Source organism: Lissotriton vulgaris, chromosome 1_1, assembly GCF_964263255.1.
Source record: "Lissotriton vulgaris chromosome 1_1, aLisVul1.2, whole genome shotgun sequence".
Taxonomy (NCBI): Eukaryota; Metazoa; Chordata; class Amphibia; order Caudata; family Salamandridae; genus Lissotriton; species Lissotriton vulgaris.
Window position 1 is genome coordinate 2,053,209,884 of NC_141685.1, and position 17,746 is coordinate 2,053,227,629.

Genomic DNA, 17,746 nt, shown 5'->3' on the forward strand with positions numbered 1-17,746 from the left:
TTCTTCTGTATTGACATTTGAGGGTATGAAATGAAACTAAAGCTGAAGAACCCAGGTGTACTTTGATGAGGGAAATGATGTTGCTGCCAGCCTGAAAGGCGGTTGTTGGGATAGTATTTAAAAACCATATGGGGCATATTTACAAGGACCGAGTTTAAATTATCACCGCTTTAGCGGCAGAAAACTGCCCCTAAAGCGGCGATAATGGGCGCTATAATAGGCTCTTGAGAATTCCAGAGAATTCCGATAGGAGCCCATGTTTGGGTGTAAACTTGGGCTTCTATTGGAATTCTCTGGAATTCTCAAGAGCCTATTATCAAGCCCATTATCGCCGCTTTAGCGGCAGTTTCCATCCGCTAAAGCAGCAATAATTTTAACTCTGTCCTTGTAAATATGCCCCCATATAAGTGTTGAGTCTGAGAACACGAAAAGCACAGCTTGATATTTTTTCCTCGAAGAATACATTTGTAGCAATGGATTTCTCCCGAATAGGTGACATTGTAGCCAGCTGCCTGGTTTGATATGCTTCATGGAGACTCATTGGACAAAGAAAAACAGGCAACTCTTACAGATAATTAGTAAGAAATGATGTTGGCTCACAAATCAAAACTCATAAAGGGAGCACCAATATTCACCCTCAATTACTCATCAAGATAACAAGTGTAGCCAAAGACTCTACTGGGTGCCGGATTAATTGAGCTTTACACACTGATAAGTCCATGCCACAGAACGCTTGCTCAGTATAACTTGTTTAAAAACTGTTTCATAATGTTCTGCATCTCCGGACAGCAACAACGCAGGAGTTTCTGGAGTCTTAAACAGAAAGGGGTTACTAGTATAAATAAATGTTGTGTTATCTGTAATAATGCCGTGCTGAAACAGTCGTTTTTCATTATTCTGTATACTCTAAATGTGTATAAAAACTCCTGATTTTGTGTGAGAGCAGAAACGTTCTAGGGGGCATATTATCAAGAACAGGAGATAAAAGTATTGCCGCTTTATCGGCAGGAAACTGCCGCTAAAGCGGCGATAATGGGCTTGATAATATGCCCTTGTGAATTCCCATAGCAGCCCAGGTTAACACCTGAACCTGGGCTGCTATGTGAATTCACAAGGGCATATTATCAAGCCCATTATCGCCGCTTTAGCTGCAGTTTCCTGCCCATAAAGCGGCGATGATTTTATCGCCTTTGCTTGATAGTATGCCCCTGAGTTCCTCCAGGTCTCTGTTCGATTTAGTATAGACTTTATCATTCCCCCAGAGATGCTTTGGTTTCCTTTGCTATACTGACTATATTAACTTTTCCTATTCTCTCAAGACTATGTTAATTTCTCTAATACATTTGCTGTTCATATGGGAATAATTGTAATTTCTGAATATGTACTCTGTATTTATGTCTTCATGGCATTTTACCTTTCATTCTGTGCTGCTCAATTTGTGAGATTTTGTAATAAAAAACTTTTCCCAGACTAGAACTCAGTTATTGAGGGTTTCAGTTACTACTTACTCCTGCTAATTTGATCTTGGGTCTGATGTTGAGAAAGGTGGTGCATCTTATAAAAGTAGTTCTAGTGGAACCTCTAGAGGTAAGACTTTGTGTGATCTAATTTAGGGGTGCCTTAAGGTTTTATTGTTTGGAGTTATGCTTCTACACATCATACAACATCACAAAATAACATGAGGGGCAGAGTGTTGAAACTTTTCAAAAGATCTCTTGACTTGTTTCAGCACTCCGTCCATCATCTTGTGTTTGCAATTTTGTCCCTAAGTGGCCAAGGGTATGACAAGATGTGGGTCCCTTGATCTATCTGCCACTGGATTCAAGCTAGCCTTCCTGATGAGGAGTTATACCCCAAACTGGTCCCAGGATGCATGTTTCCGGTCCGGAGAAGACTTGGTCTGGCAGATTGGGCAGGACTGTTCCAATGAGGGGAAGGGTCAAGACTGATTTGCATATGTCTTGGTCCAAAATGGGTTGGCATAGTGGGCAAAAGGGCTGGGGATAATGGTTGAAAGTTTCAGCACTGCGTTCATCATCTTGTTCTGATTGCTATGTTCTCCCTAAGTGGCCAAGGGTATGCCCAGATATGGGTCCCTTGTTTGCTATGACAGATCTCTGTACTGGGGTGAGTGTATGACATTGTTCTGATTTCTGTCCATCAATTGTTCTTTTTGCATTTATCACCCCGAGTGGGATGGGTATGCCCAGATGTGGGTCCTGTGCTCTCCATGCCACTGGACTCAAGCTATCTTGGCTGAAGGGGGGTGGAACCCCGAAACCGGTCCTGGATGCTTGTTTTCAGTCCAGGGAGGACCTGGCCTGGCAGTTGGGCTGGACTGTACCCATTGGGCGCAGGGTCAAGACTGATTTGCATATAGCTGGGTCCAAACTGGAATGGCATAGTGAGAACAAAACTATGGATTTAGGCCCAGATCTCTGTACAGGGGTGAATGTATCACATTGTTCTGCATTCTGTCCATCAATTGTTCTTTTTGCATTTATCACCCGAGTGGGACAGGTATGCCCAGACGTGGGTCCCGTGCTCTCCATGCACTGGACTCAAGCTATCCTGTCTGAAGAGGGTTGAAACCCCAAAACTGGTCCAAGGAAGCTTGTTTTCAGTCCAGAGAGGACCTGGCCTGGCGGTTCCGGCTGGACTGTTGCCATTGGGCGCAGGGTCAAGACTGATTTGCATATGGATGGGTCCAAACTGGAATGGCATGGATAGAAAAAAAGAGATGGATTTGGCCCGCATCTCTGTACTGGGGTGAATGTATGACATTGTTCTGCATTCTGTCCAACACTTTTTTGCATTTACAACCCCAAGTCGGATGGGTATGCCCAGATGTGGGTCCTGTGCTCTCAATGCCACTGGACTCAAGCTATCTTGGCTGGAGAGGGGTCAAACCCCGAAACCAGTCCTAGGATGCTTGTTTTCAGTCCAGGGAGGACCTGGCCTGGCAGTTCGGGCAGTCCTGTTACCATTGGGCGCAGGGTCAAGACTGATTTGCATATGGCTGGGTCCAAACTGGAATGGGATGTGAGCAGAAAAACTATGGACTTTGGCCCAGATCTCTGTACTGGGGTGGATGTATGATATTGTTCTGCATTCTGTCCATCAATTGTTCTTTTTGCTTTTGTCACCCAGAGTGGGACGGGTATGCCCAGACGTGGGTCCCAGGCTCTCCATGCACAGGACTCAAGCTATCCTGGCCGAAGAGGGGTGGAAACCCGAAACTGGCCCTAGGATGCTTGTTTTCAGTCCAGGGAGGACCTGGCCTGGCAGTTCTGTCTGGACTGTTCCCATTGGGCGCAGGGTCAAGACTGATTTGCATATGGAAGGGTCCAAACTGGAATGGCATGGTGAGAAAAAAAGATGGATTTGGCCCAGATCTTCGTACTGGGGTGAATGCATGACATTGTTCTGCATTCTGTCCATGAATTGTTCATTTTGCATTTGCAACCCCAAGTAGGATGTATATCCCCAGACGTGGGTCCTGTGCTCTCCATGGCTGAAGAGGGGTGAAACCCTGAAACAGGTCCTAGGATGCTTTTTCTGTCCAGGTAGGACCTGGCCTGGCATTTTGGGCTGGACTGTTCCCATTGGGCGCAGGGTCAAGACTGATTTGCATATGGCTGGGTCCAAACTGGAATTGCATGGTGAGCAAAAAAACTATGGATTTAGGCCCAGATCTCTATACTCGGGTGAATGTATGCATTGTTCTGCATTCTGTCCATCAATTAGTTATTTTTGCATTTGTAACCCCAAGTGTGGCGGGTATGCCCAGAAGTTGGTCCAGTGCTCTCCATGCCACTAGACTCAAGCTATCCTGGCTGAAGAGGGGTAAAAACCCTAAAACTAACCCTAGGATGCCTGTTTTCAGTCCAGGGGGGACCTGGCCTGGCAGTTAGGGCTGGACTTTTCCCATTGGGTGCAGGGTCAAGCGTGATTTGCATATGGCTCGGTCCAACCTGGAATGGCATGATGAGCATAAAAACAATGGATCTAGGCCCAGATCTCTGTACTGGGGTGAATGTATGACATTGTTCTGCATTCTGTCCATTAATTGTTCTTTTGGGATTCAAGGTGGCTTAGCTAATGACGGATGATACCCTGAAACTGGTGCCAGGGTGCTTGTTTCCGGTCCAGGTAGAATTTGGCTCAGCAGTTCGAGCTGGGCTGCTCCCATGGAGTTAGCAAAACATCAATGGATTGAATCCAGATCTCAGGACTGGGGGTGAGTGGTTAAAGTGTTTCAGCACTCCGTCCATCATCTTGTTGTCTTTGCTATGTTCCACACATCCTACCCCATATTTCACATGAGGACTGAGGGAATAAAGAACAGTGACATACAATCAGGTTAGAGTAGTGAAGCTATTACATGGGTACATAAAGACAAATTATCATAGTGAGAACTACACATGAGATAATAGTGAGTGTCCATCATTTTACAGTTGAGTGGCCCCCAAGCCTTCTTCTGGCTTTCATCAAGCAACAAAGTTTGCTTTGAAGTACTAATTTAAAGTATCAGTTGAAGGGGTATTCTTTTGTTTGCCATTTGACAATCTGTGGAAGCAGATGATTATGGATTGCAAGTGGTATGAAATTCAAGGTTTTGGTGGTTTGATTGGGAAAAGACTAAGGCATATTTTCAAACAGTTCACGCAATGCAGAGCAGCGCAGCAAGTAAAGTTTATCTGCTGCGCTGTACTGCGTGAACAGGAGGGAGCAGAACTACTCCATATCTTCAAAAAAGTTGCACAGCTCTGCTCTTTCAAAGCGTTGGCACATTTATGACTGCCTAGCGCCACCCAGGCACCCTTGCATCATTGCACCGGTATTTAGTTTATCAATAAACTAACAGCATGTGTGAGAATTGGTGGAGTGAATAGGTTCACAGGTGACATGCTACCCTTTATGTGGTAGGACATACACTATTACACAAAATTAAGGAGTAGACTATTACACCAAATTGAGGTGTAGAAAGGGAACCGAGCCAACAACTATTTATCCACTTTTATTTATAATATTTACAAGAATTTGCCTACATGAACATGCACCACCAGCCCATTTATGGTGCACAATTAGACATTAAAGGGTAAGGACTAAGTGAGAGCTTTGTGTATATGATTAGATACCACCCGCACATTTCACAAGTGCAGCATGGGTTTATTTTCCGGTGCAATTCAAAATCCCCAAAAGATTGGTGTAATCTACATGTCACAGTTAAATCTGCACACCATTAATGCATTGGGTCTCCTTGGGATCCTAATACATTGATTACAATACAACTGTGCTATACTGCAGGCACCTGCTGTGTTCAATGTTTTGTCCATGTAAACCATTTATCTAAAAGCTACATAAGCGTTCAATGATAACAAACCGTTCTCTTTTATCTTTGTTTCTATGTATCAAAATCTTTGGATGGATACAATAATAATAGGCACTAATTATGCCCCTAATGTTCTGGGAAACAGGCAAGTAGGGCTGTTTGTGTTTGTTTGTATATGTGTGTCTGAATGGATGACCAAGACAGTTAATGACATGAAGCGATAACCTTAACATCAAAGAAGCAGGAAAAATTTGTGAAATAAGAATCTAAGTCCCGACTATCGCCCGGGACCCATAGAGGCTGTCATAAGGAGCTGAACTATGTTGATAAAAGAATATGGTGCAAGGGTAATATTTCACCTTAAACACACCTACTAGTGACGTAACCCTGGGCGTAGTTCACGTAGTAGCACTACTTGTAGTACACTTCCCACTACGTAAGCTATGTGTAGCTATGCGAACTGCGTAGTGCATTATGCAAAATGCTGTCTGCACTGATTGCACAGTGCTGGATGCTTGTCCACACCGTGCCATCATTGCAAATCGCATCTTGCACAGTGCAAGCGGTCGTTTTCTGCTGCTCGAGTAGATTTGTACTCGAGCTGCAGCTTTCTCAACACGGACTCGTAGTTTCTCATCACGAAATGTGCCGAGCATACGCGGCCACTCGCAATGAGAAACCTGACCTCCCTGCATTGAGAATCAAGTCGGGGGATCTTATTTTCTAAGCTTGTGATTGGCAACTTGATATTGCTGATCGCGAACTAGTAAAAAGTCTCGCCTGGACGTTATTTTGCTCGCTCGCCGTCGCCAACTTGACGTTGAGGACCGCGAGCAAGCAAAAAACATGCCCACTATGCGTTTTTGCACTGTGCTAAGTGCAATTCGCATAGCGCGTAGTCACGCAAACTATGCACGCTCTGCAAGCATAGTCCTATGCCCTGGGTTACTAGAGGGTTTTTCAAATCGGTGTAGAGTCAAAATATCGAGTTTTTAATATCAATTTGACATATTATCGAGTAAAAAACTATAGAATGGACATAATATCGACTAGACATAATATAGACTACCCAAATATCGACTAGAAAATTTTAATTTTAATAGTATGGACATAATATCGAATCAAAAATATAGAATGGACATAATATCGACTAGACATAATATAGACAACAAAAATATCGAATTTAAGGTAAGTTAATATTAATTTTTAATTTTTGTGTAATATAATTCTGTAGCGGGTTGTGGGTTTATAGGAGAATAGGGTAGGAAGTAATTTAATTATAATTAATTAAATATGTTAATTTATTTATCGGTATTATTAAGAATTACTTGTTAATTAAGTATTAATTGGAAATGAATTAAAATTTAATTGGTAATTAATTTTGATTGATTAATTGATAAATATGTTAATTTTAGTAATTTATTTTCTGTAGCGGGTTGTGGGTTTATAGGGGAATAGGGTGGGAAGTAATTTAATTATAATTAATTAAATACGTTAAATTAATTATTGGTATTTATTTAGAATTAATTGTTAATTTATTATTAATTGGTAATCAATTAAAATATAATTGGTAATTTATTGTAATTGATTAATTGATAAATATGTTAATTTTATTACATTATTTTCTGTAGTGGGTTGTGTGCTTATAGGTGAATAGCTTGGGAAGTAATTTAATTGTAAGTAATTACATTTTTTAATATGTTTTTTAGGTCTAATTTTTATTCATTTTTATATTGTAAATTCATTTATTGGGAATTTGTAATTAATTAGTATTAGTAGGTAATTTTAATTAATATTTATTATTTATTTGTAATTATAATTGATTAATTAATATATTTTATAAAATTGTAAAATATTTTAATTATTTTGTAATTGGTATTAATATTTATGTTACTTATATTTATATATGACGTATTTACTTTCCCTACCATTGCACTCACTGTAGTGGGAATAGTAATTTTTACCCCTACGCTATCCAACGCTTTCCCTACTGTTGCACTCACTGGAGTGGGAATAGTAAATTTTACCCCTACGCTATCCAACGCTTTCCCTACTGTTGCACTCACTGGAGTGGGAATAGTAATTTTTACCCCTAGGCTATCCAACGCTATCCCTACTGTTGCACTCTCTGAAGTTGGCATAGTAATTTTTACCCCTAAGCCATCCAACGCTTTCACTACTGTTGCACTCTCTGGAGTTGGAATAGTAATTTTTACCCCTACGCTATCCAACGCTTTCCCTACTGTTGCACTCACTGGAGTGGGAATAGTAATTTTTACCCCTACGCTATCCAACGCTTTCCCTACTGTTGCACTCACTGGAGTGGGAATAGTAATTTTTACCCATTGCTTTCCAACTCTTTCCCTACTGTTGCACTCACTGGAGTGGGAATAGTAATTTTTACCCCTATGCTATCCAACGCTTTCCCTACTGTCACACTCTCTGTAGTTGGAATAGTTATTTTTACCCCTACGCTATCCAATGCTTTCCCTATTGTTGCGCTCTCTGGAGTGGGAATAGTAATTTTTACCCCTACGCTATACAGCATTTTCCCTACTGTTGCTCTCTCTGTAGTGGTAAAAGTAATTTTTACCCTCTCACTATCCAACACTTGGCCTACTGTTTCACTCTCTGGAGTTGGAATAGTAATTTTTACTCCTACGCTATCCAATGCTTTCCCTACTGTTGCACTCACTGGAGTGGGAATAGTAATTGTTACCCCTACGCTATCCAACGCTTTCCCTACTGTAGGCTCTCTGGAGTGGGAATAGTAATTTTTACCCCTACGCTATCCAACGCTTTTCCTACTGTTGCACTCTCTGGAGTGTGAATAGTAAATTTAACCCTCTCGCTATCCTACGGAAAAAATATTGTATATGTTTTGTTAATAATATGTATATTACATTTTTTTTAAGTTACATTAATTATTTATTAATTTTAAGTTTATTTAAGTAATTTAAGTATGTTTAAAATAATTATATTTATTATTATATTACTTTTAACACCTTCCGAGCATCGAACGTTCAGCGCCCAGTGCTGAACGTTCGAATAACGAATGCTGACCTGTCAGCCAACGGTCGTGCGCAGCACTGGCAAGGTAGTGCTCGTGACGACCGGTGGCCGACAGCAGCACTTAAAGGGCTAAATTACTTTTAAGATATTAAAAAAATTAGATATTTTGACTGTCTATATTTTTTCCTATCGATATTTTGGAGTCGATATTTTTGTACTTACCTGTTTGTAGATAGGAAGTCGATATTCTGGCATTCAATATTTTGACCTCGATATTTTTGCAACTTGATATTTTGACTGTCGATATTATTTATTTATTTATTTTTTACACTTATAGAGCGCACTGATACCAGTCGGCGTCCTGGCGCTGAAGTGATAGTTCCAGAGAAGCGAAAGTCTAGGTACTTATTGGGAGAAAAGCCATGTTTTTAGATCCTTCCTGAATGCCAGGAGATTTGTATTGAGTTTGAGGGAGAGAGGGAGGGAGTTCCACGCCATCGCAGCTCCCCTGACAAAGCTCCTTCCACCCCAGCGTGCCCTCTTGATTCGGGTGGTTTTAACCAGCCCCAGACTGGCCGACCTCAGTTGTCTACCTGGTCTATACCACTGAAAAAGATCTTGAAGGAACACTGGGCCAAGGCCATGCAGTGCCTTAAAGACAATACAAAGGGCCTTGAACCTAATTCGTTTCCGTACCGGAAGCCAGTGCAGTTTATCCAACTCCTTAGAGACTGAGGAAAACTTGGGCAAACCCCCAATCAAGCGGGCAGCCGCATTTTGTAAAACTTGAAGCTTGTTGAGCACTCCCTGTTGTGCCTCGAGAAAAAGACTATTACAATAGTCAATGCGTGATAGGACGAGGGCTGTCACCACCGTCTTTCTACAGCCCTCAGGAAGGTACGGTAGAACCTGTCATTGATTGTCTATGATTATGTCAGTGATCCTTTCAAATCATACCAAAGGAACCCATAAATAAAGAGAAATCGAGGTGTCATTTAGGTTTTCTTTATTTATATAGAAAAGACCACATCTGGAAAATATACTCAAAGTGCTCTCTCTCTGAAATGTGCTTGAGTCCACACCAATAAGTTGTGTGAGTTTCTGCTAAAAAAACCTTTTTGTTTCCTTAATTTGGAAAAGAAGTAGCGTCAATCGGAGTAAAAACTCACATGAAAGGGTGGCAGGATACTTTTTTGTGCTTTGTTTCTGTTATGGGAGGTAATGTCCTGTCCTTCCTACATGCTTCTTTTTCATACCCAGACATCTTCCTGGGTAATAAGTGACACTGTAAACTGTAATTTGGCCAGCCCAACAAAGTCAAAAATAAATTTGTGAGGTCTTTGCTAAAGATGCCCTAAAGTGTCCATATGACACGTCCCCTGCCAAGATGAGACCTGGCTTGAAGAAAAGTACTCATGTTGTCAATTTAAGAACATTTTTTCTCTGGGTGAAACTATAGTCTAATGTCCAATTGGAACTTTATACTAACTGTTTCTTGGAACAAAAAGAACTAGACATCTACCCATTGTTTAAACATGTTAAGCTGTGGTTATATTTACTGCACCTCCCTGAAGTCAGGGACAAGCTGGAATCTGTATTTAAACATTAAATGCCTTTAGTGAAATCTAGATATCGCAAATTGTTTTAAAAAAATGGTACCAAGAAGCAAAAACAAAGGTTCAACTGAGAATTTTTTTTAACCTAAAATCTTCCTTGAAATTTGAGTCTTTTCATTACAAAATGGAGCCAGCCAGAGGCAAGATCCATATTCATGACATTCAGGCTAGGGATTTCACAAGTTAACTGCTTCCGTAGCAAGTGACATATAACAACCAATTTCAGTTATCTGCCCATCCTGTAAGTCCTGAGCTGACTCAGCGGCACATTTCTGTTTTTTTGTTGCAAAGCTTAGCAACACACACACACATATATAAAGGAAATGGATTGTGTTTGTTGAACATTGGTTATTAGAGATTATAAAATTGCCTTGAGTTTATTCATGTCGGACTAAAACAAACAGCTTTTCTCACTGTCGAACTTTAAATCTCAGCATGGTGATTAAGACTTTGGTTGACAGGTAATGTACAGAGTGTGATGTGAAAGAAATTGCTAAGTATTTTCAAGTAGGTTTTTAATTTGTCTTTGCATGTGTTGGATTTTTGGGTAGTAGGTTGAAGAGTGTTTTAAATATACATATTTTGTAATCTTTTTATTTAGTAAATATTTTTATTTTTTATTCTTACAGGTTAATATATTAATTCAACATTATTATTCTTTCATAAATTTTGCATGGTAAAAATGTATCTTTATATATTTAAAAAATAATAATTAGATATACACACACATATACCAAATGTTACAGGGACGTTATAGTTAGGAAATATGATTAAAAAACTTTAGAAATGCCCTGAAAAAAAATAAAGGTTACAGACACATTACAGTTAGGCTCAGATTTCACTAGTACAAAACCATAGAAATTTAGCAGGTATAGTTACTTGAACTAACTATAACTTACGCTCCGCAATGCACTGCTTACGACCTCACATATTACATCCCTAATGACATGATCAGTAACATCATGGAGGTGGTGGTCACTGAGGCTCCTCATTGCAAAAGACATAACCCAAGGGAGGTGGCATGGGGAGGTTTGTTAGGCCCTCTAAATTTTTTTTCGATTAGCCCTGTGTAGGTGGAGGTGCCCAGGGCTGCAGGGGAGGCTGTACAGGTCTCCCATGTACTAATTTTCTAAATAGCCCTGGAGAGGTGGTGTTCCCCAGGCTGCGGCCTCCCTGTATAATTTATGAGTAATACCCGGAGGGGGCAGGGTTCCCTGGGGAACCACCTTTATTTTTTTGCATGACCCCGGGATTTGGCTCACACAGGGGCTTCCTGAAAAAGGCGAGCAGGACCCCACATATCTTTTATTTCAATTTTGCAGTGTATCCACCAGCAAATTCACTACAAAATTATTGAATGTAAACCTTTTTTTAACCCCCTGGGTTCTCCCCATATCTGGGGGTATTCTTACCTTGCCCCCTTTTCTTTCGTTTTGAAATTTTTGGGGGAATTGGATTTAAGCCGAGTCCCAAGATGTCTGCCAACACATCCTTGTTGAAGTGTTGGCAGCCAATCAAATTGCAGGACAGATCCGTGAGTCCACTGCAAAGATCCGTGTCCCAAGATATTTATACTTTTTAAGTCTGGGCAGAGATTTCCACCTTCCGCGTCACGTGAAGCTCACGGACTTCCTAGAAACTCCACTCCACATAGCAGAGCACATTTTCTCCCTTGCTCGCATTCATCAACGTCAAGTTGGCGAGCGCAAGCAAGGAAAATCCCCCACCCGGACAGATTTTTTAATGCAGGCGGTCAAATTACTCATTGCGAGTGGTTGTGTGTGCTTGTGTCCGCTCATGTTGAGAAACTGTGCGCTCCCATTGAGAAAGCTGCCACTCGAGTAAAAATCTACTTCAGCGGCAGGAAGGAAACAGCGCCCGCTTGTACTGTGCATGGTGCCGTTCGCGATGATTGCACAGTGCAGACAAGCACTTGCCACTGAAAATCATTGCGAACAACATTTATCCAATGCACTCTGCCGCTAAACCTACTAAACCGATTTACACCAAAGCTTTCTGGACCAACATCTAGCTTTCTGCCAAATTTGATGTATTTCCATTCAGCGGTTCGGGCTGTAGTCATTTTTAAAATCCTATTGAAAAATTGATGGGCTCCAAGATCCATTAGCATCCAAGGGGACTTTATACCCCAACCAGTAGTTTACCAGGAGGTGCATTTGTAGAGTCATGGCAAAAGGGAGCATGGCTTCCAAAGATCTCTCAGTAATTCTGCTATGTGGGACTTACTGAAAGTAACAAAAGGGATTTCTCACGCCCAAGGACCCTCAGTATCCAAGGGGACTTCATTTCAAAACCAGTAGTGCATGAGTATAGGTGTTTGCAGGGTGGTGGAGAAAGGGGGCGTAGCCTCCAATGACCTCTAAGCAATCACACATTGCAGGACTTACTCAAGGTAACTGGATGGGTTGTTGGCCTCCAAGGACCCTCAGGAGCCAGGAAGACTTCATCCCCCAACTAGAAGTGTGCCAGGAGGAGCACTTGCAGAGCGGTGGTGAAAAGAGGTGGGGCCTCTGACGATCTCTCAGCAATCCCACTGAGTGGTATTTACAGGAGGTAATAGGTGGGGCTGTTTGTCCTTAATGGCCCTCAAGAGAAAATGGGACTTTATCCTCATTTTGTGCACCAGAAGGTCCCTTTGCTGAGTGGTTATGAAGGGGAGCCCGGCATATAGATATACTTTTAATTCTTTTATTTGGGGAGGGAGTCATGTGGCTCCAGAGACCCCATATCCCAAGGCCTGCCATCTTTCTGTGGGCACCTCCAGTGTACCCACTCTCCACTTGGACCGTGGGGGGAGCCTGAAAGCCCCCACAGTCCCTGCTAGCTTCATGCGAAGACAGCGTTGGCCCTTCTGACACAGGGAGCTGTTAAATATGCAGATCCCTGTTTCTGAAAGCACTTCTGCTCCGCTTCCAGGAAGCAGGAGCATTTCTGAGCTCTCCATTGCAAAAAGCAGATAATTTGCTGTGGGCACACCGGGACATAGCGGGAGTGTGCCCTGGGGGTTTGAGGTCTCCAGGGCCATCTATGGCTCCATGAGGTGGGCTGCATAACACCCTCCTTTCTGGTTGTAGGCCCTGCTATGTCCTGCTCTGGGGAGTTGGTGGTCTCCAAGACACAGGGGGGTCCTCAAGCCTCCCAATTTCTTTTGTATTAGCACTGGGGAGGTGGTGGTCTGCGCAGCTGCAGTAGAGGGCATATGGGCCTCCCCCACATTATTAGATACATTGTCCTGGGAATGTGGCGGTTCCCAGGGCAAGGGGTGGCTACGAAATCTTATGAATAAGCCCCAGGGAGGTAGCAGTGAGAATAGTAAATGTGACCGCTTCAAAGTCTAATGCTATGACTACTGTTGCACAAATGTACACAATATCCATCATAGATTTGTATTGACATAATTTAGGAAGGATATCTTTTATCGCCTAAATAGCTTTCCCATTATATAAATACCTGGTCACATGTTTTGATGAAATGCCCTTGCGATAATGTATCTACACAGGGCACTATGCGCATCCTTTTAAAAAAATATATTATTCAGAACTAAGAAAGCATCTAATTAAGACATTGTTAAAGTCTCTAAACTTTGGGCAATGGCGACCAGCTTCTTTGTGTCTACAATCTCCTTTGAGTTTGTATATCTATGTTGTTTTGTCACTGTTTTTTTGGGATGTTATTATCCTCAGACTGTTGTTATAGTCAACTGTTTTCTTTTCTTTTTATCTTTTTAATGATATAACTTAAATGCACGTTGATCATTTTACTTGTACCGTACTTGTTCTTAACAAATATTTTTAGACTGTGTCTTATTACTGGAATGATGTACACTATTCTCTGTATGCTTTTATGATTTACATTGTGAAATCTAATGAAGCTTATTTTCGATTCGACTACTGTTGCTGACCTCTCCGAAGTCCAACACTTTTAACTATGATGCTTACTTTGGAGTGGAAGTAGTAAATTTGATCCCTGAAAGTTTAATTTTTTTACATGATGGCATTGTTTTTTTATTTAATTAAGCCATTTTCAGATTACATTTTTTAAGTTATTTTAATTTAGGTTTTGATTAAGTATTCATATTTGTACCTAACTACTTTACGTAAATTATATTTTTATTATTTTTGGCATGTGTATATTTTACATATTTGGCATGTACTGTTTTAGCTCTTGCAAGTTGTTACTAGTATTTTATATTATTATTGACTATTTCATATTTATTTGTTTATGTATTTATTTATGTTTATTATTTTCTTATTTTTTTAAGTATATATTATCATTTTATGCTTAGATGTTATATAATTTCATTATATATTCTTTGTATTATATGAATTGTTTATAAATGCCATTTTTTAAGTAACACTATAGTATTAAAAACACAATAAGCTTAATTAGCTATTTTGTGATGGAATTTTGATGTTCTATATTTTTGTATCCTATATTTTTTAAGTGGGAAAAGAAAACATTTTTGTGCACTATATATATACATTCCTTTTTTGCAATATTTTTGCATTTTGAAGTTATTGCTTCAATATTTTAACATACAACTACCATCAAGAACTTCTTCCACAATGTCATGAACACATCATGCTTTCTTTGAAAGCTTTACGAAGTCCTATAAAAGCGCTTTCCAGATTCTCTGCTGATGAAACGTGCTGTATCCAATCACCTAAAGTCCTTTTCATTGGAGATTTTTCAATTTTTGTAAAGCATTGGTTACTACTACTAGCCAAGTTTTGAAACCAGTTTAATATTTTTTCTGCCATAATGCAGTATTTTCTGTTGGTTCATATTGGTGGAATGTTATAATCAGCAACAAACTATTTTTCTCTTTCTCACTTTTCCGCTTGTGATTTATTTTGCATACTACTAAACACTCCCTTAATTGCCCTAGGCACCTGGGAAGATTGATTTGTAAAAGAGCCTGGACAAAATTGCTGCAAAGAAGAGTTTGTTTATTTTTGTTACATGAATTGAAATGTTTAGCTGAAAAATAGAACATCAATAAACGGAAGTTAATTACTCGATGTAAAAGAGATTGGATATTTTTTTAATTTAAACATTGATTTTACCTAAATGCATCAGAGTCATACATTCGGCAGGCTCCAGGTTCACCACAGTTTGTAGTTCCCCATGCTAGACATGTGCTGTCAGCCAAAGCTCCATAGATTATGGGTGATGGAATTCCACCTGAAAGCAAGAAAATGTAAGCAAATATTATATTTTGATACTGTGCTATTTTATACAGTTATCTCATTCTTTTATATGAAAAACCCCATTTGTGATGAATTAACATATTTCTGCAAATAAAGTCAGAGTGTGGCCTGGTTAGAATTCTACTATTCATCACAGACTAAATATTACTTAATATTTTCTAACAGCTTGATATGTAAAGACGTTTACATGGGTGGGACACTAGATGGTGCTAACTAGGATGGCTGTGCCTTGATTTAGCTTCTGTGGCTGGATCAAATATCCTTTTCATTTATCCTCATAGACTGCCAATATGGCTCTGCTAGAGTAATGTGTGAACTTTACTGACTTTCAGGAGCAGAATAGAGTTGCTGCAGCCCCCAAAGAAACAGCAGAATCTATCAGAAGGCTGAGTGGAAGTTTGGCAGTTGGTAAGCTGGGCCCCCCAGAGGAGACACACAGCATGTGCAACCTCACTCAGCAAAACTGGAGCTCCATGATGAAGTGTTTGAGGATTCTGCAGGCATTGTCCTCAGTTACCCAGAGCCACCACCATGACAACTGGCCTGTGTACGGCCATCTGCTGCTTTTACAGTGGCAGAATGAGATTGGAGAATACGGGTTGCCAAGGTGAGTGCGGTCCGCAGTGGAATGAAGTCTGGGCCGCTCGGATGAGTAAAGTAGTGAATGATGCAATGAGGAAATTCACCACCACCAAATTGAAACTCTGGGATCTGAGGATGATGTATGTTATGTTATATCAGGCCAAACTGAGGTTCAGTTATGATGGTAAAACTCACATATTTACAACACCTGAAGAAGCAAACACCTTTATTGACACAATGACTCGGGAGGGCAGGGGAACCGGAGTAAGTTGGAATAGTCAGAGTCTGGATGTAAGAGGAATGTTTCTTGCTGCTGCGGTCCCTTAGACAAATCATATCATGTCTTAGCCTTTTGCCTGGGTAGAGATACATCTGTGGTGCAACACTTTGAGGCTGTTCTGAAGGAGGAAACAGCTCCCTCATGGGGCAAAGGTCTGCATTGAATTAGTAATCCTGTGTGTAGTTTGTGAAGTAGCGCTATGCGTAGCTACGCGAAGTGCACTTTGCACTACGCGAGCTACACGCAGCTTCGCGAACTGCGTAGTGCACTGTGCAAAATGCAGTTCGCATGATTACATAGTGTCGGATGCTTGTCCGCACTGTGCAATCAGTAGATTTTCACTTGAGCGTCATCTTTCTCAACGCGGACTGGTAGTTTCTCATCACGAGCGGTCGCGAGCATACACGACCATTCACAACCTGACCTCCCCGCGTTGAGAATCGCGCCAGGAGGTTTACTTTCCACGCTTGCGATCGGCAACTTGATGTTTCTGATCGAGAATGTGGAAAAAGTCTCGCTGGAATGTCATTTTGCTTGCTTGCGGTCGCCTATTTGACATTGAGGGCGGCGAGCAAGCAAAAAATGACCACTGAACTGTGCTACGCTACGCGTGTTTGCACTGTGCTACGAGCAATTCGCATAGTGTGAAGTAGCACAAACTTCACAAACTACGCGAGCGTAGCGTAGTGCTTTGCCCAGGGTTAATTAGTACCTACTTTAGATATATTGAATATACACACAGCACTGTTTCTGCTCCTGAGTCAGTGAAACTTTGCTAAATTTAGGTTTGGGCTATAAAACGATTGCTGCCAATCTAGCCACCCACTATCCAGGTTGTTTAGCATGTTAAGTTTGTTCTTGTGTTGGTAGGATATGAGACAAGTTATTGTGCTATTAGGGTTCTATGGGGTGATCAACAAGATGTTGGAACTCAATGTGGGTGGGGATGAACAGGTGGTGATAGTTGGTCAAGCATGGTTTGTACAAAGTCGATACAGTGTGTTGGTGAAAGAAATGCACACAAGTTGACAAATTAGGAATCAAAATGTTGCATATAACACATGACTGGTATTGATCCCAGATGTAATGATAGGGTATTGATGGTGAATGTCAGTGTGGTGAGCAATCATTGAAAGGCCCTGTTACTAACCGAGTACCTCAACAGACAAAACATAGACGTTGCATTGATACAGGAGGCTCATATAGTGTCTTCGGTGGGGTCAATTACTTTGCTATAAGTTGGTTACACAAGACTAGCAGCTGAAACCACTAGACACACAAGAGGGATGATTTGTGGGGGAGAGGCACGGTTGGGCTCAGCGCACATAACACTTGTCAACAAATATGACGTTCCTAATTTCTTTACTGAAGTGTAAGAGAGGATTGGAATGTCTGCACCTCACACTGTGATATATGGGTGGGGATTTCTATGTAATACTATGCCCAGACCAGGATAGCAATAGTAATGACTCAGGCCATGACAGTTGAGCATGGGAAGAGTTATGGGATAATTTATACCAATTTGAATTATTTGTCCTTTAATATGCTGGATGTCCCACTTCCAGACACTATACTTTCCATCTTGCAGTTCACCGCCCATCATCCAGTACTGATTATTGGCTGGGATCCTGGCATAGGATGTGCTGGGTTTAAACTATAACACACTTCCCTAGGACGCTGTCTGACCACT

The 17,746-nt window shown here is 41.0% G+C and overlaps 1 protein-coding gene across 1 annotated transcript in view; it reads right to left on the reverse strand.

The window, feature by feature from the left end:
• LOC147751600 (solute carrier organic anion transporter family member 1A2-like) overlaps positions 1-17,746 on the reverse strand; it is an 853,363-nt gene that overhangs the window by 15,579 nt on the left and 820,038 nt on the right. Inside the window, exon 14 of the mRNA XM_086920549.1 lies at positions 15,051-15,168. Within this exon, the coding sequence (XP_086776675.1) occupies positions 15,051-15,168 (118 nt within the window). The remainder of the gene's footprint in view (positions 1-15,050; positions 15,169-17,746) is intronic.